General features: G+C 40.2%; 1 protein-coding gene across 3 annotated transcripts in view; it reads left to right on the top strand.

The window, feature by feature from the left end:
- mta1 (metastasis associated 1) overlaps positions 1–27,326 on the top strand; it is a 55,957-nt gene extending 28,631 nt beyond the window's left edge. For 2 of the 3 annotated variants that reach the window (XM_084043860.1, XM_084043858.1), the window contains exons 7-18: positions 2,525–2,627; positions 7,342–7,441; positions 8,504–8,692; positions 11,153–11,227; positions 11,938–11,996; positions 12,697–12,875; positions 14,095–14,246; positions 15,113–15,302; positions 18,152–18,241; positions 19,302–19,454; positions 25,822–25,974; positions 26,662–27,326. In XM_084043860.1, coding sequence (XP_083899986.1) covers positions 2,525–2,627; positions 7,342–7,441; positions 8,504–8,692; positions 11,153–11,227; positions 11,938–11,996; positions 12,697–12,875; positions 14,095–14,246; positions 15,113–15,302; positions 18,152–18,241; positions 19,302–19,454; positions 25,822–25,931 — 1,400 coding nt within the window. In that variant the 3' untranslated portion in view covers positions 25,932–25,974; positions 26,662–27,326. The remainder of the gene's footprint in view (positions 1–2,524; positions 2,628–7,341; positions 7,442–8,503; positions 8,693–11,152; positions 11,228–11,937; positions 11,997–12,696; positions 12,876–14,094; positions 14,247–15,112; positions 15,303–18,151; positions 18,242–19,301; positions 19,455–25,821; positions 25,975–26,661) is intronic. The other variant, XM_084043859.1, reaches the window with a different exon arrangement.
- Positions 27,327–27,841: the final 515 nt, after the last annotated feature.

The following is a 27,841-nucleotide window of genomic DNA, read 5'->3' as shown; positions in this document are numbered from 1 at the left end:
TTCTGTTTTGTTTTGTTTTGTTAATGTTATGACATGATGGGGCAAGGAAGGTTGACTACTTGCCTGTAATGTGTCACCAACTTTACTATTAATAATAGGCTTAAATGATAAAATAGCTTAGTAACAGCATTTCCCCGGCCATGTTGGCTGGTGACATTTATAATTAACGGCCAATTAAACATTTTATCGGTCAATGGCCGGTATATACCGGCTAACGGAAACCACGTTTTGGCCTATAGGCACAATTCCTTGGATCATGACGCAACTCGCCATATAGGCCCCGGCTATTTGTGCCAGTCTAGATTTTCCACCATTTTGCGTTTTCTTCAAAACACACTTTTTTGTCCAAAACTAACACAAATTGGTACACATTATCTCTGGAGTCTTGTGATCATGTATCAGTCAGAGTTTTCAGAGTATTCCATTCCAATTGACTATGACTACCTTCCAAAGTTTGCAGGCCTTGGGTAGGCAACCAGCCCTGGCGGACACCTGCATTCTGAGCATTTTTCTAGTTTCCTCTGTATTTGAATTTATTTCAACAGGCTTCTTAATGAACCATACACGTTGAAAGACTGACTACATTCTTTGTTTGCTGTTATTATTTTAATCAGTGTTTCATTAACATCTAGGATTTTTTCATGTAAGCTTCAGATTATTTGACACCAGGATTCCAAGGTGTGGCTTGTTACAATCTTTGTTAACAGGTCTCCAAATTCATCTGGACCCATTAGTAAAAATCCAAGATAACAGCCCTGTTATGCTCGTAAAGTCTGGTTATATAAGACAATAGGAAACAGTGAATATTTCTTGGTTAGCCCTCATCATAGCGCACAAAATCAGTTTAGGTTCAGAGAAAAATCATATGAAAAGATTGGTCCCTGGATAGGACATTCGAAACCAGACACTCAGCTTGTGTCAGTTAACAGGAAATCAGTTATGATTCCTGGTGGGGGCTCCTCACTGGCATGTGGGTCAGTAGCAAATGTTAGCAGTGATAACACAGAAATGTGTGTGTGGAGGAATCAATTGGCATAACGACTAAATTGGGGACACAAAGGGGCAAATCAATAAATACAAATATTTAAATTATAAAAAATAACAGATATACAAGCTCATAGCGTGGCACAGAGTGCCGCGCTATGGGCTTGTAGATCAGCTATTTTTGAAAAAGGTTGAACATTTGTGCAAGTCTTTGAATATATATTTTTAAAGCAAATATTAACTCAAATCTTTGCTTCTGGGGGTCCCTGGAAAAAATATATTTTACAAATGTTTGCTTTAAAAATATATATACTCAAAGATTTGCAAACATTTTCACGATCTACAAGCTACAAGCACTCGGTGTCGCGCTATGTGTTTGTATATCTGCTATTTTTGAATAGCCAAAGAAATCTAAAATGACCCAGACGGATGCGTTCCCGGATTGAATTGGTTTATTGCGTTTAAATGTCAGTCCACCTATACAAGTGTACAGTGGGGTCGTGGCGCAGTGCAAATATGAGCGTAACCTAAACCAGTGCAAACGATATCAACAGTGCAAGTCAATATAGTGAAACAGAACAGGGGTAGAAAGTAATCAAACTCAGCCATGACAGTCAAAGCCAAACCATAATATGCAAATAGCAAAGTAAGGAGGATACCATGGCAACGGTAGCAATAGCATATGTATTGAAGCATTCCAAATGAAAAGCAGATAATATCTATCTATGCGCTGTGGAAGGGGTCTCCTAATGCCTCTTGTCACCCTGCTTGAACTAAACTAGTCCTACAGCTACGGGACTTATTATAGGTTATGTATATTCAAGTAGGGCTGCAAATATCGATTATCTTCTTAGCGATTATTCTATCGATTACGTTTTTTAATAATTAAGATGCTATGTTTTTTCCTCTTTTTTTTACATTTCTAAAATTGTTCTTTAGTTTTGTTTGTGAATGAATCAACACTAATACATTCTAATTGTTTTTTTTATAATGGACTTAATTGATTACTCTGATTTACCACTTAAGCCCTATTTTATACCGTTTCAACTTTATACCAGTGTATAGCTGATCTAAAAGCTTGCAATGTGTCGGTGTGACATTTTGTGGGCTTGTAGATTCGCTGTTTCTGCCTTTTTATTGATTTAACGATTATTATTTTCTAATCTAGGAAATCGATTAGATTGATTAACCGTAAATCTCTATATTCAAATGTTTATGTTTAAAAGACTGACAGTTTAGATGAGAGGTTCTCACCTCAAGGTGACGATGGGGTCGCACATTGTCAACAGGAAAAAATAAAACCATTGTCTGCGTTTTGAGTCAAATCGGATCAGTTCATTGGGGAAGCTTGTGTAATTGGGGGAAAGATAGTTGTCTACAGTTTGATTTCATGGTTAGGCATGTATCTGTTAGGGTTATAGTTAGATTGGTCATGGTTAATAAGGGGTTTGAGTAAGGGGAGGTGGAATGAATATAAGTCAACACAGTGTCCCAAAAGTCTGCAAAACCAACGTGTGTGTGTGTGTGTGTGTCTCTCCAGGTGAGGAGGATGGCAGAGAGCTGGCTAAGCTGGAAGAGCGGGTGTGGGACCCCAGCAGTGGTTTGACTGAAAAACAGATCGAACAGTTCTTAGTTGTGGCTCGGTAAGGACCAAACCATGAATTTTAACTACTACTACTGTAAGTGGAAGGCACACAGACAGGCGTGTGTGCGTGTGCGTGCATGATAATATTATTATTTATTTGTACACACACACACGGTACTGTAGATGTATAAACAGACAGGAATTGTAATCCAGGGATTAGATATTTTCCCATTGCAAAGTAATTTTTGTTGCTAAGCAATATTTGCCAAATGTCATCTCATTGGCTGGAATTTTATTATTTGCCTGGCAACATTAGATTATTGAATAATCTATGAGGAAGCATTACATAATGTTGAGACATCACTGATTTCTGCAAATATATATATATATATATATATATATATATATATATATATATACTCTGTAGCTATAGCTCTAACGTGTCCCCATTCGCGCACACTCACTCGCACACACACACACACACACACACACACACACACACACACACACACACACACACACACACACACACACACACACACACACACACACACACACACACACACACACACACACACACACACACACACACACACACACACACACACACACACACACACACACACACACACACACACACACACACACACACACACACACACACACACACACACACACACACACACACATACATACATACATACATACATACATACATACATACATACATACATACATACATACATACAGTGGGTGACCATTGACTTTGTCGCTTTTCATAAGAGTATCACTTCACTCATTTGCCTCACCCGCTTTGCAGTAAATTTAAGTTCCAAATACTACCACAAGGTGCCGCTTTGGAGTCACTTTTTTTGTGACAGACAGACAGACAGACAGACAGACAGACAGACAGACAGACAGACAGACAGACAGACAGACAGACAGACAGATGTCTTATATTATTATTAATAATAATAATAATAACTAGCAATAATTACGTGTGCTTAGAGCGTTTAAATTGGGTTTTCTGTTCAGCGTCGGGCAGTCAGGAACGCATCTCTGTCATTTTAGAAATGTTCAGACACACATTGGTTTCTGTCTGTCTGTCTGTCTGTCTGTCTGTCTGTCTGTCTGTCTGTCTCAAAAGTCCGTGGAGAGACAGACAGACAGACAGACGTCTTATATGTTGTTTTTTTCTCGCATCAATTTCTATATAGTAGGATTCTACCTCTTTCCTCTATAAATGAAATAGTCCAGTTAGTGTAGCGGTTAAAACCGATGTCCGGCGATTTTACGACCCGGGTTCGAATCTCACGCTATTGCTGACCTGCTATTTTTACTTTTACTTCTACTCCACTACATCTCAGAGGAAAATATTGTACTTTTACTCCACTACCATTATTTGAACGCTTTAGTTACTAGTTACTTTGCAGATATAAATCATTACATTATAAAACATACATTATTTGCCCTATTTCATATAGTCTATTTGAAAATGGCCGATCTACAAGCTCACAATGCATTGCAACGCATTGTGAGCTTGTAGATCAGCTATTATCAAACATGTATTTGCCAATACTTTTGCACTTTTACTTTGATTGAACTCAAGTAACATTTTGAGTTCATCCATGACCGTAACAGACGACCGTCATGTGATCCATGGCCAACAGCGAGGCGTTTGTTTTCATTCTTATAAGACCGCGTGGCTCATTTATATGCACGTGAAAGTAACTAAGCGGAAAGTAACTAAGTACATTTACTCCATGTCCACTTGTTGCTGACGGTGGTAGTGTAGGAGCAGCGCTGTAAAAGCCCCAAGCGTCATCGGTGCAGGAAAGATGCGTATTTGGTTGTACACACGGAGACGCAAGGGTGGCGTTTTCAGTCGGAATTCAAATCATGATGCAACACTTTGTGAGCTTGTAGATCGGCTATTTTCGCTACTTTTATGGGACACTGTTGTACAACAAAGTAGAATTAATTTGTGAAGAAAGAAAAACCCATTAACAGTTGAAAATAGCCTACACCAGAGGTTTTCAACCAGTGGTCCGGGGACCACCAGTGGTCCTTGAGGGGGTTCCAGGGGGTCCCCAGCCAAATTAATAGTTAGCAACCAAATTGACCCTTATGTGTCTGTAACTCTTAATGTACAAATGGAACCAAATGGACCCGTCAGGGTCCATTTGGTTCCATTTGTACACTCTCAGAGTTAAATGAACACTGATGATGATGATACAGTGTAGATTGGGACGCCCAAGAAATCTAAATGGTTGAGTCCCTGGCATATCTTTTCAAATGGGGGTCCCTGGGCTAATATGTGTCAATTTGGGGGTCCTTGATGGGAATAAGGTTGAAAACCACTGGCCTACACCATTTCTGCCCATCCCTCTAACTTCATGTAGGCGCATTAAAAATATCAAAATTGGCCGCTCTGAATTTGTATCTGAACAAATACTTTGATAGAAGAGATAGGCCTACAGAGGTACTGTAGGGGGGAGGGGGAACCTGATAGCAGAGTTCCTCACTTGGCTTATTTGGAATAATCATTAACATAACCGGTTTGGCAAGAGACTGGGCCAGTGTTGTAGGCTAGTGCTAAGTTTGGAAGTGGGGGAGCAAGGTTCTTGAGCGGATTGGAGTTTTTTTTTTGTTACTTTATTTCGGTTTTAGGGTTAAGCTCTGATCCACCCGTCCCCCCCTCCCACGAAAGCCCCCCGACCCCCCGCACGCAACCACTCCGCCGCGCTGCGCCAGGCCGCGCTGCGCTAAAACGCACTGTCTGTGCCTGTGGTGGCCTACTGAAAGCTAATAACAGTAGTATGACAAGGGTGCAATTATATTCAATGATATTCAATTGTTTTGTGGAAAACACATGGCTCATCATGCTTAATTAAAGAGAGACTCACTTGCCTTTTCTTAGTGCTTTTCATTGTTTGGACAGAAGAAATTGTAAACATTTAGCCAATATTCGATCATCATTAAATAACAGACAGTGAACTGGTAAACTGGTGACAGAAGGTACCCTTCTCCCTCCACATTCTATGTCCCTAAAAGCATTCACTGAAGATTTTTCGAAATCTCACCTGCACAACCCAATATTATGCTGTTGTTACAAATGTAATGCAGTAAACATGAACGTAGCGTTAACCGTGGTGATGTGTTGGATAATATTCACCCGCAGCTGGTTTTAACGAGACAGCAGCGTATATGAAAATGCTTCACAGATGATCCGATCATCTTTATTTTTAAATTGATGATGAAAGCCGCACACGCAAAATGGGGGTCCCCAATATGGTTATTTTGGGGGGTCATGGCCTGAAAAAGATTGAGAACCCCTACTTTGATGCATCTCTCTCTCTCTCTCTCTCTCTCTCTCTCTCTCTCTCTCTCTCTCTCTCTCTCTCAGAGAGAGACCTTGTCTTTGTACAGAGAGACAGAGAGAGAGAGCGCATCTGGATAAAAGAGACTTTGTCTTTGTATAGAGAGAGAGAGAGATAATTAACATAACCGGTTTAGCGATGAATAGACTGGACAAGGAGCACATGTCGTTGAAGAGTTTTTTGGTTTGCAGTTTACTTAAGTAAAAATATCAATACTGCAATGTAGAAGTAGCCTACTCTGTTACGAGTAAAGTATATATAGTAGGCCTATATTATATTAATTTCTCTCTCTCTCTGTGTCTCTCTCTGTGTCTCTCTCTGTGTCTCTCTCTGTCTCTCTGTCTCTCTCTCTGTCTCTCTCTCTCTCTCTCTCTCTCTCTCTCTCTCTCTCTCTCTCAAAAATAGACTAAAATGTTAGAAAATAGAGTTGCATCGCGACTCTTTGTGGGCTTGTAGATCAGATTTTTTTGCCTATTTAATAGCCACGCTGAAATTGCATCTGAACAAATAGCCTGCCTTGATAGACCCCCCCCCGCTCAAAGAAAGAGACACACGGCATAAGTGCACACACAGAAAGCACAGAACGTATGACCCCAGTATATATTAAATATATATATATATATATATAGTGCCACTGAACCACCACCACAGAAATACAATTTGTCAATTCAAATGAGCTATTGGCAAGAGAAAAAAATACGTTTATTTTCCCGTCTCGTTTTATCAATTAAGACGTTAAAATTAAACTAATGTTAAGCTCAGCATCATGCTATCTAACTTTATTTGCTTAATATTTTGCTTAATATAAATGTCACATCTTGTACTGTAAGCAACAGACAGGATCTTTCTCTGTCTTTCTAGGAAAAACAGTGCCTAAAAACCCCAAAACAAACAATTTTGCTATTCAAATGAGCTATTGGCATGATAAAACATACGTTTACATTTTCCAAAGCAATTGTCAAAACATAATACAAAAGTGTAAAGTAATGTATGTACAGTTTGGAGAGGATATACAGTATACTAGTAACAAATATATTCTTGCTGTCTGCTGTGGGCTGTAGGCAGCTGTAGGCAGTAGACCGCTGCTGCCCCTAGTGGCACAGAGTGGAAATCATACATGCCCTGCATGAAACGCATGAGAAGAATGAAAAAAAACGACAAAGTCAATGGTCACCCACTGTACATACATACATACATACATACATATATACATATATATATATATATATACATACATACATACATACATACATACATACATACATACATACACACACACACACACACACACACACTGTATATACTGTATATGTCTTTATTTCTGTCTACATTTTTCTCTTTTTTTCTTTCTTTCACTCTGTCTGTCGGTGCTGGTCTGTCTGTCTCTCACAGTTCAGTAGGTACGTTCGCTAGGGCCCTGGACTGCAGTAGTTCGGTCCGGCAGCCCAGCCTTCACATGAGTGCTGCAGCAGCCTCCAGAGACATCACCTTAGTAAGATCAATTCACACACACACAACCACGCACACACACACACACACACACACACTAATGCGCACTGGAGTTAAGTCGGTATCACACTATAGGTGAAGAGCGTGGGAGAGAAACTGGTAATCAAGGGAAATGCTTGTTGTGTGTGTGTGTGTGTGTGTGTGTGTGTGTGTGTGTGTGTGTGTGTGTGTGTGTGTGTGTGTGTGTGTGTGTGTGTGTGTGTGTGTGTGTGTGTGTGTGTGTGTGTGTGTGTGTGTGTGTGTGTGTGTGTGTGTGTGTGTGTGTGTGTGTGTGTGTGTGTGTGTGCGTGCGTGCGTGCGTGCGTGCGCGCGCGTGTGCGTGCGCGTGTGTTTTACTGATTGTCAAGGGTTATGTCTCGCTATCCTTAACAAGCAGTCTTCACCAGGCCCTTGCAGCCCTGTGTGGGTCCGTTCTGCCCCAGTTCTGCTTCTCATATATAAAACATCCAGGAGAGGCCTCCAAGCTACAGACATGTACTGTATACACACACAAACACGCACGTGCAGGCGTGCACACACACACACGCACACACGCACACACATGCACTCACGTGCGCACTCTCACTCTCCCTCCCTGCTAAGCCTTACACAGGGGATACACACAAAGACTCCAAGACTCAAGTTGTTATCCAAACTCCACAAACTGAACAAATGAAAACTTGTCATACTCGCCATAATTAGTCTAGAGAATTGTGCTGTGCAAAAGAGAATAATAGATTCTGTTTACAATAACCCAAACCCATTTAAACATTACAGGGTGTTAGTGACTGTCAGCCGCAGCCCTGGTTGGTTGGTTGGATGGGTGATTGATTAATTGATTCATTTAATTTCAAATGTAAGGACATGCCAGCAAAGGAAACAACGTCAGGAAATAAAGACATCTGCACAGGGTCTTATTAAAAAATATCTATGTTTTGTGCAAAACACGCACAATAAAATGGTGCAAAACATGAAGTACCAAAAAAAAAGGTCTAATAAAAAAGGAGAGCATTTGGGTGGCAAAACGATTCCAAACCTGAGGCTTAATTTCTCTTCCTGTGTCTAGTTCCACGCCATGGACACGCTCCACACCACGGGCTATGACATGACTCGGGCCATCGCAGCGCTCGTGCCCCAGGGAGGGCCTGTCCTCTGCCGGGATGAGATGGAGGAATGGAGCGCCAATGAGGCCAACTTGTTTGAGGAGGCGCTGGAGAAATACGGCAAAGACTTCACCGATATCCAACAAGACTTTGTGAGTGGAAAAAGCTTGAGATTTTAATAATTTAATTTAAGATATAATCATAATTTAGACCTATTTGAAGATTTGGGGGAAAAAAAAACACTTTTCAGCTTCACTCAGCTGATTGCTGCCCAATACACAAGTGGACAGACTTGCGTGCAGTGGGTAGCAGTTAGGGGTTAAGTTGTCTTGCTCAGGGATATCTCAACACATTGCCGGGGCCGGGAATCTAACCTGGCGCCTACTGCTTCCCAGGCGGGCTCTCTACCCATTCAGCTTTAGCCACACCAACAAATGAGCTTGCATGCTGCATGAAAAACTGCATTGGGACCCATGTGTATCCTTAGCTGGAACGGATCCCTCCAGGGCCTGCCTCATGTGCCTCCTTGTCACCGTCTCTCCCCCACAACCTTCCACAAGGTCTATAAGAACATGAAAAACAAGTGGACTGCAAGTATATTTGCTCTACCATGGGGAGAGACTGGAAAGATGGGCGAAAAACTGGGATTTGACAAAGTGTCTAAGCTAAGTTGGATTCAGACCTGTGACATTGCGAGTATATTATGCCTGTGCCCACTGAGCCACCATAGCACCCATGTGTGTAATGGTGGAGTTGAATTCAGGATGTTTAGTTATTCACTGGAAGGTAATTGCAGTTCGTGAGTGCAGAAACCATAGAATTATGCTTCCACTGCAGCAGCAGCAAACTTTTGCCTTGCATTTGAGGCCCTTAGCTCTCACTGTTATGTTACGACTGTAGCAGTAGAATAGGTTTCAAGATGGGCAGCATGAAAAGTGAGGATTGTGCATGTCAACTCTACAGTGCCCTGACACACGTCCCTGTGAAAGAGTTGTCGCTGTCAGATATTTCTCCTTTTACAATGAAAACAGTGGGCCGGATCAAACTTGTCTAGATCCTTTCATTCTGAGAAGAATGGTGCTACATCACTATTTGTTATTTGATAATCATTTTTTTATACCATTTAAGACTGCCTGGTCTGCCACTATGTGCCTCACTCTGCCACCTGGTGGTCGGCTGGCATCAATGCAGCTCGGCAGGTTCAACCCAGGCCATCGCCCCAAACAACAGAACTCAACCACCGTTATGGGTGGGGCCTCATCTGGCAACCTGACAGCCCCGTTGACTCGCTTAGACTTCTTAGGGAACTTTTACAATGCATCCTTAGAAGATTAAATATAGATTTTACAAGTGCAATACATTTACAGGAATCAGCCTTGATGACATTAACGTAGAGACATACAGTATTAATGACTTAAGGGTTTTTATGGCATGTCCTGCACTTCAACAAGGATAACAGGAAAGGGACAGTGTTACATGGACCACAGACTATACACATCACTCAATATTACATGCATATTATTTATAATCCAGATCAAGCATTATTTTATACACGCATTTCATACCATAACATCCAATACAATGTACTGTGTAAAAGTACGTAATGATACATTTAAAAAAGAAAATTGACAGGGAATAAAATGGGCAGAATAATAATAAGATTTTCCTGCTTCATGGTCACCATGACAAGTTCCTGTACATGCAGACATATCTTGGTCACTTGTTATCATGTTTCTGTTATTTAGGGTTGTATTCTTGACCACAATGTTAAGAATGTCATTTAGATAGCATGTTAATTAAACAGAGATGCTAGGTCCATTGTTTACCTCGCATCCTATATAGTTTCAAAGTGCAGATTGTTATTTTGATAGTATTTTGTTTCTAGACTGATGCTGGGTTCTTGGTTTAGCTAGGATCCTTGTTTCTTGAGGCACTAAACAGCCTCTCTGCATACTATGTACCGGAGGTGGGGCGCGGTGGAGCACCACTCCACTAGTTCAGAGCCTTTGACTAGTTGTTTGAGCTGCACGCACGCCTGTGAGAGTGCATCTACCTCGTGTATCGATCAAAAACAAAACATTCGCACCTCTTACCAAAGCTTACAAAAGCTGCCGATCCACAGTACATCACTGGTTACACAACAATTTAACACGAAAAGGCCTTCCTAAATAAAAAAGAATGAGAAATAAAATAAATGTGATTACTATGCTTATTGCAAGTCCCTGTGTATAAGAGCGTCTGCTAAATGCATAGATTGTTGTAATTGTATTTGTACAGCAGTTTAGGGCTGCAACTATCGTTAACTGTTTTGATTAATTGAATAATCAAGAAGCGCATGGTTTAAAATTAAAAAAAATTAGACGCAAAATAAATTCAAATAGATTTTTTATTATCGGAAAAATTGATGATTACTATTCTCAACGGTGTCACGCGGAAACAGCTAAAATAGCCCACCTTAAAATAGCATTGCGACAAGTGAGCTTGTATCCGTTATTTATTTTCTTTTTTTAAATTTGGATCCACTGACCCCAAAACCAAAAACTTAATATCTAGGTATAATCTTTGCCTCAGAACCTAACTGTAGTACTGCTGTCCTCTCTCTCTTTCTCCAGCTGCCCTGGAAATCCCTCACCAGCATCATTGAGTATTATTACATGTGGAAGACCACGGACAGATATGTACAGCAGGTAACACCATGCATACACATGATGCACTATGCAGTGGTATATGGGAATTGATATAAGACTCCGCTGGGGTTTCCACTTCTTCACTCCTGGCATTTTGTTAATTATTTAAGAATAATTAAGAAATATATTCTTTATTACGTACTTATTAATAATAATTGATAATTGTATTCTGTATTCAGTATTGATAATGGTGTATTGATTGTATTCTTTATTGAGAAAGTGAAGACAGTGTGCGGGTGCTTTTCATTATTTATTTTTACGTGTCTACTCCACAAAGATTTCATTCAGGTGTGCAAGAGACTTGATAACTGCTTATATGATACTAAAATAGTCACTGACATTGTATTTCTACTGTTCAGTTCTTTGCAAAACACGAGTCACAGGAAAAATTGATTTGAGGGGTAAAAGCATAATCTTCATGAGTCCATGTCCACTCTGTGTCCTGTGTGCAACTGTGCATACATACATGGCATGCATTAATTAATCCCTGATGTAGTCAGAACTGCACACTCCCAGGTCATCGCCGGCACACATGCTAAGTTGCGGTCAATCGGTCGGACGGCACCCGAGTTATGCCCGGGACAGACATATACACACAGAGGTTTCCTAATTGTATACGTAGATGGGTAATAATGTAATCTCTTATATTTTTTATTCTCTCTCTCCTTCTCCCATCCCTAAAACCTCCTCACACTCTGTTTCTGTTCCAGAAACGGGTAAAAGCAGCAGAAGCAGAGAGCAAGTTGAAGCAGGTCTACATCCCTAACTAGTGAGTACCTGGCTGTTAGAGAGAGAGAGAGAGAGTGAGTGGAGGATGAGGTATCCTAGATACATTCCTGTGTTCAAAATTGATTAGATTCATTTTGATCAGAGGATATGGATATCATACTTTCACCATTCATTTAAATTAAAATTTTATTGAATCTTTATTGACTGAAAAAAATGACTTGCTCCCATACAAACATGGAAAACACATAATTACACAACAGTAGCCACATGTAATAACGGGTAATCCATAATCTATAAATTGTTAGTAAAAATTACAAAAGCACAAACAATACATTTCTGTAAAAAAAACTGTCAATATCTAAAACATTAGTCACATTATTTTAATGGAAAGGATGTTACATCTACCTCAGTATTATAACACACACACATTTGAATTTGAATTGCTCAAGCAAAGAGCATATTTTGAACCAGGGGCATATACTGTATGTTTGAGAATGATTTCTCAAATGGCTCAATAAAAATATTTGAAACAATATATTTTAACATTTTATATTTTGACGCCTCTCTGCTCCATTTGTCAGAGCATCTACTCTCGCGATCTCACTACAGTATAGTCAACTGAACACTGCTGTTGGTCTGACTGAATGTTATCTGTTCCCATGTTATACACAACATGGTATTCTGCTGAATCAGCTGTCTGTGTCCACTGACACAACCCTGTCCCTGTCGACCTTCCCCAGCAACAAGCCCAACCCTAACCAGTTGAGTAACAGTATAAAACCAGCCCTGGTCAATGGAGCAGCAGGACCAGGAATCCCCCCTGGACTCCCTGTGCCCCCTGGTCTCCCTGTGCCCCCTGGTCTCCCTGGGCCCCCTGGGCAGACACCGACCCTGGGCAGAGCCTGTGAGAGTTGCTACAGTAAGTCACATAATATACACTCAGATCAATACTCAATTATATATACTGTAATGTACCTGTAGGTCAGGGGTTCCCAAACCTTTTCATTCCAAGTACCCCCAAATAGCCATAGCTTCTGGCGGGAACCCTATTGCGAATGAAGAAACAATATCTAAAGTATGCGTCTATGTTTTTATGATTTTATTTATTTGTAGTTGTTTCCTTTCCCTTTGGCGCCCACTGGTGGCCCTGACCCCCACTTTGAAAACCACTTTGTGCTATAGGCAATAATTATGCAGGAAAAGAAAACCCAATTTGCTTCACAAGAAAACATGTAGAAAATAAAATATATAGTGTACTTTTTCATGCAATTAATGAAAGAAAGAAGACATCTCCTGCTGCAACTACCCACAATCACTTATTACCCTAACACCCAATGCGGCTTAAATCTCATGGCAGCAGGAATACATGGGTAATTGTCGACCAGTAATAACCAGGTCAGTCCTGGGCAAATTATTCATACTTCCTCATGCAATTGTGCCACTCGATGAAAATGAAGGATTTCCAGTCGGTTGAAAATACATTATTTTCATCGATCGATGTGGCCGTATAACAAAACATAAATTAGTGTTCAGTCGTTCAGTGACGGTTTGAACAAAAGGGGCAGTAAACGTCTGGAAATAAAGAGAGGAGGATGGGAAGGATGAGAGCCAGTGAGCCGGTATTATCTGCCCCGCAGCACAGGATTCTATGTGCTAATTTAGTGGCTGTAATTAATTCAGCAATGAATGATTAAAGATTTGGCATGTGTGCTGGCGTACACTCATGGAAGAGTGTCTGTGTGTGCGTGTGCATGCATGTATGTGTCTGTTTGATATGTTGGTTGGTTGATGGTGCACATAGGTGACTCACTGGATAGATGGATGAATCACTCAATCTATATGAAAACACAGGGAAATGTTCAACCACAGTCAGTCTCTCCGTGTGTGTGTGTGTGTGTGTGTGTGTGTGTGTGTGTGTGTGTGTGTGTGTGTGTGTGTGTGTGTGTGTGTGTGTGTGTGTGTGTGTGTGTGTGTGTGTGTGTGTGTGTGTGTGTGTGTGTGTGTGTGTGTGTGTGTGTGAGAGCGCGCGCGCGTGGCTGTGTGTGCATGCATGAGTACATGTGATCATTCTTGTGCATGTAAATGACTGTGTGCACGGTTTCGTGTGTGTGTGTGTGTGTGTCTGTGTCTGTGTGTAGCCAGCACCTCCTACCAGTGGTACTCGTGGGGTCCTCCCAACATGCAGTGTCGTCTGTGCGCGGCCTGTTGGACCTACTGGAAGAAGTATGGAGGGCTGAAGATGCCCACCAGACTGGATGGAGAGAGGCCTGGACCCAACCGCAACAACATGGTAGACACACACACACACACACACACACACACACACACACACACACACACACACACTATGCATGTACACTCACAGGCGTGTGCGCTCACATAACCATAACCTAAACCTGAACCTTCTCACCCACACCACTGCATTACTGATCTGCACCTACGTATCTCCAACTCTAACCACCAGTCTGAAATCTCAGCCTTTTACTTGGGGATCATTTATACTTTTTCGCACGACCCTTTCAACAAGAGTAGGTTGACGAAAATGACATAAAAAATAATAGTTATAATTGTCGAGCGACAATTATGTTTCAGCAAAAAAAGTGATAATCAGATGTGTTGGTGGAGATGCATACAAATCAAAGAATCAAAAACAGCTGCACACTGACTTCACTTGCTTAATAAATAATGTATTATCATGAATAATTGTAACTTGTTTTTGATTTTTTGATTTGTAAGCATCCTATAATAACCAAAACAGCTACTTAAATTCCATATTATAGGCATATTTTGGTTAGTCTGTAACCACCATAATAATCTATAATTTTTCTCAAGCCACACCTTTTTATTATAAATCTTCTTTTGGTGAGAATTGACAGTTTGGCCACCCATTTGGACCTGATAATATAGTTAAAAACATTAAATCCACATCCATAACCTACATGTCATGGGTGGGGGAAAAAATAAGAAAATAAAATGCTTACAGTAAATAGAATGTATTGTTCTCGCATTAATAAAAAGTAGGGGAAAAAAGGTTTAAAATCTTGTATAAAATAAGTCTCAGATTCTGACTGTATTTTTCCTTCAATTAAATGTATGTTTCATTTATCTAAATTCATCTTTCTTGTACGCTCATTTCCTATGTCCTGCATCTCTCAGAGCCCCCACGGTCTTCCCCTGAGGCACAGCGGCAGCCCCAAGTTTGCAGTGAAGACGCGGCAGGCCTTCGCACTGCAGACCACGGCTCTCACCCGGGCGGCACGGCGCGTCTGCCAGGACATCATCAGGCCACGATACCTGGCCAGGCACCCCTACCTCCCTGTCAACACAGCCGCCATCAAAGCAGAATGTGAGCACTCACGCCTCTTCTACATTGTACACTGAACACACATTAATCCAAGTAATCGATTCTAAAAAAAGGCAGGACATTTCTTTCCTCCCTCTTTTTTTCCTCCCTCTTTTTACTTTTTTAAAGACATTTTAAAGACAACAATTGGGGGTCCAGTGGTTAACCAGTTTCAACCTGGCATCTCTATTTTGTGCATGTCTTTAGAAAAAATGAAAACAATTGCTGATCTACAAGCTCCCTACGTATCACATCGAGACGCATTGTGAGAATACATCTTCCAATTTGATCTGATCAGGAAAGAGAACTCATACAGGATACTGTAAACAAGTAAAATTGGAAGTGATGAAACAAAAATGAGCAGACAAAATTGCAATAGGAACAGCTGATAAATGTGTTTTCTCTCATAAATTGGATGAAATTGGTGACCCACCTGAAAATGGGATTGCAGGACTTACGCATTTAAAAGGCTACTGCGCGCCCGTCTACCCTAGTGCGCCTGCCCAAGTCTTCCGCATTTTCCAGAAAAATACGACAGTAGAGCGTTCTTCCGGGTGCTTCATGCGCTGGTGAGCAACTTTCATTGAAATGAATAGATGGGGGCGGGGCCGTCCACCCTCTAGATATATTATTTATGGCAGACACTCATAAATAAAAATGTTTAGAGATGTTGCCAAAAAACACACTATGTGGAATGGTTATTGTGAAGAATATACCAGTGAAAGATAATGTCATAAAAGGTTTCACAGTAGGACTTTAACCTTTTAACAAAAACATTTTTGTTTTAACCAAAAATAGCATTACTGCACCTTTTAATGAGACTGATTTACTTGATTATAAATAATGTATTAGAATTTCTTTGTATCGATTAATTTATATATAAAACATATACGTATATAAAAAACAAACAAAAAGGAATTGATACAATAATCGCTAAGAAAAGTATCCATATTTGCATCTTTACATGAATACCATTTATCTGGGTGCATGTTTCTTAATTGAGTAATTCAGATGCTGATGCTTTCATTCTGGGCAATGTGAAATTGAGTGAAACGTTAGGATGAACTTGCAACGTTTTACTTTTACCTCTCATTTTTCCTTCTGATTTTTTTATGTCCTGCTCAAGCATTTCATTGGATTTTCAATTTGCTGGCAAGGCAGACAGGCAGAAAATCATGCTGAAAGATAGAGATGAGAAGGGATTTGCTGTGCACGGGTAGTTGCTTCAGACTAAGCACAGTAGTCCCTAGATCACTGTGGCACCTTGCTTGTAAATTATGTCATTATATCTTGTAATATGAATACATTAAGGATATCAAATCGGAGACAGGTAAACTTTTGGTCTGAAGTTTGGAGTACAGTTTGTTGTATTGTAAAGAAATGAGGAGATCATTTGCTCAGGGCAAAGCATTTGTTTTAAGATTAAAATTTTCCGCAAGAAACAATAGCTGAACATCACTTTTAAAGCACTTTAGATACCTATATTAAATTGCATGTGTCATTTTTTGTTGTGACCACTGACCACTGTTGGGCTTGTTAAAAAAAGTACTTTTTCTTTTCTTATTTGTGCCAACAGTAACTAGTTACCCTACTCGTTACTTTTTTGTTACACCCCACAATTTATTTTTCTGAACACACTGAAAATCATTTTGGAAGGTGTCCATTTCTAAATGCATCTAAGTTAGTGAACACTACGGATTACGATGGCCAGTAAAAAAAAAAACCTAGACAAGGAATAGGCCACACTTCGGTGAAGTTGAGCTGTAGAAAGCATTTAGATGGACTGTCTCTTCAACTGCATATTTGGAATTCTAAACAAAAGCTTGCTCGGATCGAGTGGTTTGCAGTGTGCTTCATTTACGAAAATAGCTGAGCTGTTTGAGCTCAGCTATGTTCTGTGCTCTGTGCACGCAACCAAGTATAAATCAGACATATAGTAACTAGAAAAAGTGCTCCTCGAAGCACAAGTCTCCACCAGGTCAGGTAGGTTATTGTGGGCCAGCAATGTTCGGAATTCAGTCATTATATGTTATTGCACAGACACAATATGTTACTGTTAATTGTATTGTTATTAATGTGAAGTGGCTTGTTATATAGTCTGACAATGTTTGGGTGGAGGTTCTTTAGTGGCGTAGTTGGGGTGTTTCATGATGAGTTCAGTTGGGATGGATTAGGTGGGGATTGATATGTACATACAGTAGTAGTTTGTCACGGATGTTTTGGTGCAAATCTATTGTATTTATTATAATAATAATAAATCATTTATTTGTGTTTGTTTTATTTTATTATGCATGGTGAACATAATAAAAGTGTTTCCTGTTGGTGCTAAAACAGGCGTATATGAACTATGATAGCTAAAATGTATTATGTCACCATAGCCTACTTAGCAACTGCATTGCAAGGATTGAAATCGGTTAACATTTTGGCCTATTCAGAATCAATGGCCTCAGGTCTTAATTGGTTAAGTACATATTTATATTCCTTATTAGGGGTGTGCCGAAATATATCGTCCCGCGATATATTGCGATATGTTTTCGTGACGATATGTATCATTTTGGCGTTTTTGAAAAAATATATGTATATATTTTGTTTTTTTGCAATAATAATAATAATGCAAAAACAGAAGTATTTGTTTGCATTTGCTTTTTTTCCCCCCCATATATTTTCATAAGCTCCCCCCCATCATATATTTTCATAATAAAAAAGTGCCATATATCGTATCGTATCGATATCGTGAGCCCAATATCGTGTATCGTATCGTGAAATCGGCACACCCCTATTTCTTATACATGTATGGGGCAGTCTGACTACAGTTAGTTGTTACCGGTTGTACTGATAACTCTTTTCTACAGGTGCACTGCGGTTGCCCGATGGACCTAAAAAGCCTGTGCCTCTTAAACCTGTGGATCGTAAGCCTCTGGAGTCTGTGGTTCGATATCTAGGTAAGAAGAAGTCAGACAACCTCTGCATCTGTCACTGAAGTCATACGGCTCTTTTCCATTACGAAGGCTAACCCAGCACCTTCCAGAAACTGGAACTTTCCAGAACCAATGAAATCTGTGATTGTTTTTTGTTTACATTTCCCTCCCCTAAAGGGGCAAGTACTTCAGAAAAACACCTTATGAAAATAGCAGATCTACAAGCTCACAACGTGCCAGGCGGTTTTCAATTTTTCCCTGACACAGAATCGAATGTTTTATGGTCATGATTCACCGTATGGAAACAAATCCAGAACCTGTGAAATATGTTTCATGGCACGACACGGTTCACTGAGTTCTTGTAGTTGAAAAGAGCCAATAGTTTATTTTAGCAGGAATATTCACTGTGCCATAACAATGAAAATAAAATCACTGTTTTCAATATCATTGTTTTGTGATATGTACAGTATATTGCAATACCGTTTTATCTAGGTTTTTCTCTCTGTGCTTAATTGGGGAAGGGAATGATAACGGTCAGAACAATATGCATTAAATGAAATATCCTTCTGGCAAGATTTACAACACCAGAATGGTTTCTTTAGCAAGCTGTGCAACTTGTAATGCATTAGATTGAGGATACCTTGGATACCATAGCTGGATTTAGATACAATAGATGTGATAGCTCCTTAAAGTATTCTGTTTTATTGTTCAATGTTTATGTGCTATTATTTTTAATACTTATTTCTGTGTTGTATGAATGCACATCCATTATGTGAAAGAGCAAATGCATTTCTTTGCTCTGTGTGTTACACACCTCACATGTTTGGATTCTGACGAGTTGGCAATGTCTAAAAATTCGATATTGCGGAGGATAGCTGGCATGAAACTGATCCGTATTCTGCTTCGGTCCCAGTATTTGGAAATATTACACCAGCTGAGTTGACTGAATGTATTATTATTGTTGTTATTTGTTGCTCTTTTCTAAACGTGTTTCCACTAAAACTCCCCCCCACCCCCGGTCTCTCTTTTCTCTCTCTTACTACTCTCTCTGCCCTGCTTTTCATTTTCCTATTTGGATTCTCAGAAGCACACCCCCGCCCAATCAAACCCGACCCCCCTCGCGGACCCACCATCTCTACTGGCAGCCTAACACCCATCAAGTCTACCCCCATCCTCAATAACGGCTCACCCACCATCCTGGGCAAACGCACCTATGAGCAGCACAATGGACTGGATGGTGAGAGAGAGAGAGACACACACACACACACACACACACACACACACACACACACACACACGCACACACACGCACACACGCACACACGCACACACGCACACACGCACACACGCACACACGCACACACGCACACACACACACACACACACACACACACACACACACACACACACACACACACACACACACACAGAGCTGAGGAAATGTGAGATAGAAGAGTACTGTTTATTGATATTTCTGCATACTGTATTTGAGTCTTCCTGAGGTAGAGGTTCTTAACTCTTTCATTAACCCATTAAGACCGGGAACCCATCTGTGTAATTTTAAGATTTCTTTGGCTATTCAAAAATAGCAGATATAGAAGCTTGTAGATCTGCTATTTTTTTTAAATGTGTGCAGTGCACTTTGAGTACATATATTCTTTTAAACAAAGTTTTTAACTCAAATCTTTGCTTCTGGGGGTCCCTGGAACAAAATATTTTGAGGTGGAGGCAGTGGCGTACCCACTGTAGAGGCAGCTCAACTAAGATCTCGCCTCCCCTAGAAAAGCCAAATAACCCGAAAAGGTGTCATGCGTGCTTAACACTATTGCCGCCAAGCCCGTAGTCCTACGGGCCGTTAAATCCAACCGTTAACCGCCAATCCCGTAGTCCTACGGGGCGGGTGTTTTCCCATGTTAAATCGTGCAGGTGCAGATTCCGGATTTTTTTTGCACTTCCGGTTTCGAAGGGGGCGGACCGGAAACGAAATAATACTGTTTCCGTTTTTTGTCCCGCCTCCGTTTCCTGTCTAGCGATCAACTTTGGAAGCCATTATCTCGGTTTGTTGTTGTGCTCTCCGCATCCCCCATTGTAACGTTTTGCTCTCGTTCTCCAAAATGGCTGGTCGGATCGCGTCACCGTCTTCGGCGTTTTGTAATGTCGGATCCCGTGTTTGTGTCGAACCAAATGAACGCGGATTTTAAACGGATTTAGCGGGGCCTATGACGGAATCAAAAAAACAAAAAAGGTAATAAAAAGCTTGGCACTACGATGGACGTTCTGAGATTAGCCGTTGGCGGGGGATGTGTTAATGTCCTCAAAGTCACACATCCAACGAGCTTTGAACTGAGCAGATTGGACCTTCCGTTCCAGAGATAATGGCCAAAACATCTTGAAAACGGCCACGTTCGCCAAAAAAGAAAAAAATCGCCTGCCCTAAATGTAATTCCTGGGGACGCCACTGGATGGAGGGGTCCGCGGTCAAATACAGATAATTTTGGGGGTCCTTGACATGAAAAGGTTTGAGCACCACTGATATTATAGCGACATACGTTCTTTCAAAAAATAAAACTGTTAAGATTTAAAAGACATTTGTAGAATCCCCAGGAGCAAGGATTTGAGTTTCAAATGTTCGCTTTAAAAATATGTATTCAAAGATTTGCACACATTTTCATGATTTTTCAAAAATAGCAGATCGCGGCACTCGGTGCCGTGCTACGAGCTTGTATATCTGCTATTTTTGAATAGCCAAAGAAATCTAAAATGACACACAGATGCTTTCCCGGTCTAAATGGGTTAATGTCCATGTACACCACAAACGCTCCTAAACAACAGTTACTCTAACGCATCACACCAGCAGTGTCCAGTAGAGATAATAGGCTAAATATGAAGCAGAACGAGTCTTACAGGTCATTACTTGACCAAAACACACTCAAAAGAAGAATCAAGCGTCTGATCTGATATCCGTCTTTTTAATGAGACATTCAGGCGGAGGATATACAAGGTTTTGGAACCGGGGCCTTCATTTTCATTCAGGAAGCAGCAATACCACAGTTTGTTTGTTATACTTTTATTTTTGGGAGGTCTTATGACGTCTTCGGCTTAGCATAGATTTTCTGAAGACATGACTAAATTCCATCCAGGCTGCACCACCGTTCCACGGATTGAGAACCCATTGCCTAAAGGCCTGATTTATCCTAGGTTATGCACCAAAAACACCAGATCTACAAGCTCCCGACGTGTCGCACTGTGACAAGCTTATAGATTTGCAATTTTTGGTACGTGATACGATGCACGACCAAGTGTAAATCAGACATAAACCAGGGCTTGTGTGGGCGTTTTCTCTTTTGGGTTACGTCCCATTTCACCCTCTCACTCTGATCCAAAACTTTTCACTCTAGCTTTTCGTGTCTGTACACGCACATCCATTTCTCAGTTGCAAGAGACCAGGGAAAGGAAGAAAGGGAAGGAGAGAGAGAGAGAGGAAAAGAGGATTGGAAAGAAAGAGCAGAGGAGTGAGAGTCGGAGAGATGGAGAGAGGCAGAGGATCAGGTCGGCCTGGCTGCGTTAGCTGGAGGCTACAGTCTGTGTTGTCATGGTAACAGCGTAGAGGAGGATGAGGAGGAGGACTCTGGAGCCGGATGAATGTATCCTAAGTGGGGGGGCAGCCCTGCTGGCCTCCTAGCCCACATTAGACCCAATCTGTGATCAAAAGCTAGCACGAGGAGGAGGCTGAGTGGGCTGGAGGTGGACCAGTATACTATACTGGGAACCAGGGCCTGGCAGCGTTTCCTCAGACATTTTTAGAAAATGAAGTCTGCTTATTTGCCCATGCAAATAAACATGTAACACTTTCAATAATGCATTACAGCAGAAGGGGTCAGACGCATTTCGGCCCCAGGCTGTAGCATTTCGGAAACATGTGGGTGTGATTCTCATTACACAGCAGCTAGTGACCTGCCGGTAATTAGCAACGAGCTGATACAAATCATCATAAGGGGTGGCAGTGTCTCGGTAGGTAGAGCATGCCATCTGGGAATCAGAAGGCCCCTGCTTTGATCCTTGGCTCGTCCACGTTTCATGTCGAGGTGTCCCGAGCAGGACTCATAACACCTAACTGCTCCTCCGTGCACTCACCCGAGCAAAATTGCTTGATAAAAGCAGGAAAATAATTTCCCCTCTGGGATCAATAAAAGCACACTGTTTTTTTTATTTTTCTTAAAGGTAGGGTAAGTGATTTTCTTTGGTTAAAATAAGTGTTAAATAGCTCTATATTCTGATAGTACTCATTGCTATAGAGTGTTTGTTCAGTAAAAGGAGTCTCTCCAGCTCTTTGAAACTGAAACGAAAATGCATGTTCCGTTTTATAGTTTAATTTCCAATTTTATCCAATCAGGATAGAGAACTCAATCAGGATATAGATTAAACAAGTGAAATTGGAAGTGATGACACTAAGAAATGAGCATGCAAAATTGGAACTGGAACACTATAAAAAATGAAGCTTAAAAATGGGTACTTTCTCATGATTGGCTGAGATTTTGACACCTACCAGAAAATGTATTTTTTGTTTATTAAAGAGCTGGAGAGACGGGGAGACTCCTGTTACTGAACAAACACTCTATAGCAATGATTACTATCAGAATATAGTGCTTTAACCTTTTAACAAAATACTTTTTGTTTTCACCAAAAAATATCACTTACCCTACCTTTAACTAGTATTAAGACCAAATTCATCTTTAGATTCAATTTGTCTGCGTGTGTGTGTTTGTGCATTTTTCCCCCATGGATTCCTTGGATCATGATGCAACTCCTCATATAGGCCACTCCCATTTCTGCCTAACTAGATCTTCTGCCATTTTGCATTTTCTTCAAAACACACTTTGCTACTACTCCTACAGAGTTTTCCCAAACTCACACCATACTGTACCAATCAGTATTATATCTGGAGTCATGACTTAACTGGGCAATCAATGAATTGGGGAAAGGGCTCAGTAATAGACCCTATTAAACTTTTATGGATATTGGGCAGTGTGTAAAACATTGGGCATATGCGGTGGTCTTGTAACAAAAAAATCCATGTTCTTAATGTGATATTAATTCATTATTGATTCCTTGCTTCAGTACAATATGATTCTCAATTTCGCAATACTGCAGCACCCCCGCTGTCAGTATTGCATATTACAATTGACTCATTATTTACAAGATCAAGGGCCTGTGTCACTTGTGAAGATAAATTGGAGAAAGTTACATATGATGTGGTGTGATATGAAATGTAAGCTTATCATTTAAACACAATCATTGTTTAGTTAACAAGGACTAGGGAAACTTAACTTCAATGAAAAGAAGACGTAACGTCAACGTCCATCATTTAATATATGTGGCATTCTTTTTTTCTGTGTCATTATTATTTCTGGGCTTATGATATCAAGTACACAGACAAAAAAAAAACAATGATTATAAGAAAGCATTGATTTGAACTATTTCACATCTTTTGTGCTTGTTTGCGCCGCCTACCTCCCTGTCATATTGGTCTTCTTGTGGCTCTGATCTGAACGATTCATTGTGGTGACTGTAAAAAAAAGCACGACTGGCTGGATGTACATTACATACAGTACATTATGTAGTGCAGCGGTTTAATTCCCTGATTCATCAGTTGAAATATCATGGAATGTCTATCACTTCTCATCTGTGTCCAGTGCGTCCTCTCGATTTGTCCAGCTGGCTAAGAATATACCATTCTTGTAGTCCAGCAGGTCTCGTTAATATTTCTTCATCACAGACACTTCCTTTTTCAGAAACTGAGCAAAGCCCTTTTTTCTGTTGCTCTGTGTTATTTAAAGTATTATTTATTTGCGAATGCTAACGACTTCATTTGTGATTTTTTGGCCTTTTGGTTCAGCATCATAATCTAAAGACTTGAGATGACAGTAGGCATGCTTACTTGTACACAAATAATAGGATGCAAATAAGACAATATTATGTCCAGTAATTTATGTCAATTTATTTGATTATTTTAATCCGATTAAGCTAGATAGTGGTGGGACATTTAAACATATTGGTTGCATTTCAATGTGCACATTTACATTTAGATTCATGTTCACGGTAATGCTAAAATACAGTAAAGCTGTGTATTGGCTGCTGTGAAGAATGTGATTGACTAAAGCTACTTTTAGAGTGAAGTGGAGACTACATTCATGTTTCATGTTTTAAAAAACAATATTTTGCAATGGTGACATTCAAGACTCCAACCAACTTAAAGTTATACTGTGTAACCTTTTCAATTAAACAAAAGTTATTTTTGATATGTTATAGTCTTCCCCGACACTCACTGCAAAATGACATGCAGTACCGGAAATGTACCAGAAATGTATTTATTAGCTTGTATTTTAGCTTTAATAAATAGTTTCTGACAGTTTGTTGTTGCATTCCAAAATATCATCGGGCACTAGGATCCTGCAGCAGCATTATTTACATAAAATCTGGAGTATTAAGAAAACACATGGCAATCTGATGTGTATAGAGTAGACCACCGATGGTCTCTGGCGTAATTAAAGTAGGGGGTAAATGGGGTTCCGCACTTTCTCAATTCCTGTCAATTCTGGAATGCCCCTATCTAACCCTTACCCCTCCATCCGTTTTCTTTTAAATTCTAAATTGGAATGGATTTCAGTGCCAAACAATCCTGGGGAATAGGATAAGCTAAACACTGAAGTGATTGTGAGCACAGTACACAATTATAATGACCCCAATCTCTTATTAATCCTTCCAAGTTATTTCCATTTCTTCAGTGGAGAATGAGACTGAGGATTCTAAAGATCAAACTCCCTTTGAGCCAGCTGCTCTGTGGGGTACAATGTTGGATTTGGTGTGACTGCGTGAGTGTGTTCTACTATATTTTGATGGTTACTCTGTGCTGCCTGAATCTGGGCTCTAATAGAGTACAGCAGTAATCTAAAGCACTACTTCATTGTGCCACCAGAGGGCAGAATACATTTTTGATATGAACCTATGGCATAAAGAATCAGAATGATTTGTATTGCCAATTATTTATTCACTGTTATTTTGTTGTACTTTCCCGGACTCAGGAGGGGGGATCTGTACTTGAAGGGCAGTGGACCTTGTTAATGGACTGTAACTAATTACATCATCGCTGTATCACAATTATTTGAGCTAATTGCAATTATTTTGCATTATCGTTTCCATTCATCAGTATGAATACAGCTGGATTAAACTAACACAAATATATTTCCATCATTATTACGGTCTTTTAACCACTTTGATCCTGGTGTCCATATTTTGGGCATTTAGGTCAAAACATTTCAAAGATGTTTATAGATTTTAAAAGACTTTCAAAAATATCCAAAATAGACGATCTACAAGCTCGACACGTGAATTTGTAGCTCACCGATTTTTCAATATTCTTGATTTTTTCACGTGCAAGATGAAGTATATGGCCTGTCTTCAGTCAGTTTGTGATTTATTTTGATTATTGGCACCAGTCACTGTCAGCCATTTCATTGTGTATTTTTATTTCTGTTGTACATTGCGCAATGGAGGGGCCGCAGCCATCCCAAACGAAAACCTCTTGTGTCCTCCGTATTCTGTAGGTACTAAATCCAAAGGCTTGACCCCGCAGTGGGACATCATGGCCAAGCGGGTGAGTGAAGTAGGACGTCCTTCGGCTCCCATCCAGGATGAGGTACATGAACTTGACTGACCACTCTGTAGGATGACCTCTATTACAACCCCCCCTTACTGAGGTAAGGCCATACTGCCGGGAAAACTTTGTTTTCAACAGCAAAAGATTACCTTCAGACTGTCTAGGAATGGAGAGATGGTTGCTGTGTTGAAGCAATGGTTAATGGTCGGGAGTAGTCAGTTATTTGTCCCATACTGTATTTAAAATGGTAGTTATGGTGAGATTTGCTTATACTGTCAATACATAACTTCCAGGTCCTAAAATGTATTTTTATTTAATTAGGGGAAAAGGCTGCCGGTCTCCTTGTACATGTATTTGCCATTCTTATTCTTCTGCCATGAAATCTGCCTTCCTATGCATGAAAATAAACCCAACTTTACTACACATACTGTATGTCCAGTCCTATGCCAAACTTCCCCAGCTGGCATTGGGCTAATAGTCCTGATGGTGGTGCTACACCGGCTACAGCAACAGACTCAGTATAAAGTTTAAAATTGTGAAAATTCATGATAATTTAGCCATACGTGCGACCACTCAGAAATGTTCCCCCAAAATGATCATTTGGATCCAGACAGTTCTGCTGATGGACCTTCCTGTATTTGTCATTTGTCTTCCTCTTTGTCTTCCTGTTTGTCTTCCTGTTTTTCTATGTTTTCCTTTTTGCCTCCTCAAAATGCCTGTCCCCAACTCTTACCTTCGACTACATAAGATCTCTTTTTAATCATCTCTTGTTTTTATCTCCTCCCAGAGGGGAGGAGGGTGGTAAAAGGCGTGTTCCTGTGAACCATGGCTGACGGCAGCTGAAGGAAGCAGAAAGATGAGACTGCAGCGTTGGCCACTTCTGTTGGCCAATAGCTCGCCGTGGGTCTATCAGACTTTCAGTGATCAACCAATCATCTTTGGAAATGGAAAAATCGAAAACTTTGGCTGTGGCCAATCAGAGGACAAGCCTGACTGTACAGGACTGTGTTCATTACTTACATTTCTTGTTATTACTGTCATTGTAAAATTATGATTATTGTTATTATAATTTCATTTGTTTGTTTTTTGTACCAATTATAACTCAGACGCTTATCAGTTAATTGTTGAACAAAACGATGAAACTTGAGAAGTTTCATGAAAATGCTTGCAGAAGCCCTGTGGAAAAGGGTGGAAGGACTGTAATATAAGCCACTTGCATCTCTGTTGTTTTTTGTTTGTTTTTTTAACAAGGTAAATTACGGAGGAGATGAGCTTGTCTTCTGTTCGTTGAATTTTGTTTTGAATGCTTTATGGGATTCTTCTGTTTTGTGAGCCGGCCCTGCTCTTTGGCCTGAGAGGTTTAACTTATTGAGAAAGACTTGCTGTTTTTTCTACCTTTTTCACAAGTAATGCATCTATGCTTCGATGATGTAATTAAAAAAGATAATTGATCTTCCCTCTCTTCTGTGGGCTCTGTGGAAACATATTGTATGTAAAGACTTCTGAATTTAGCTTTTCTTGTGGCTCTAGATGTTTGTTCTCAACACACCTATTTCTCTTTTGAATATACAACAATGTATACAGGGTATGGTAAACAACAATCACCAACATTTAACAGTTGCCTCAATGATGGTGGCTGGCTCTGTAATAGATCCTGAATGTTACCAATGTATGGGACTCATACATAAAGATTATCACCCGGGCAATGATGAATGCAGGGCGATAATTTGTTTATCACATACCATACTGTATTTATTCACAGAGACATTAAGAAAGTAGTCCTTGCTCAATACTTTAAATCAATTACTTACACCCTATATAACTTGTTAACCCATTTAAACCGGGAACCCCTATATGTAACTATACCTTTCAATCCGGGAACCCCTTTTGGGGTTGTTGTTGTTGCTATGTAGAGCATATAGCAACATGTTTTTGTAATTTCTTTAAATAAATATTTGAAGTTTTTC

Source organism: Gymnoscopelus microlampas (assembly GCF_963454915.1).
Source record: "Gymnoscopelus microlampas genome assembly, chromosome: 20".
Classification (NCBI taxonomy): domain Eukaryota; kingdom Metazoa; phylum Chordata; class Actinopteri; order Myctophiformes; family Myctophidae; genus Gymnoscopelus; species Gymnoscopelus microlampas.
Note: the sequence above shows the minus strand (reverse complement) of the source record. Positions and strands in the feature narration are given on the sequence as shown.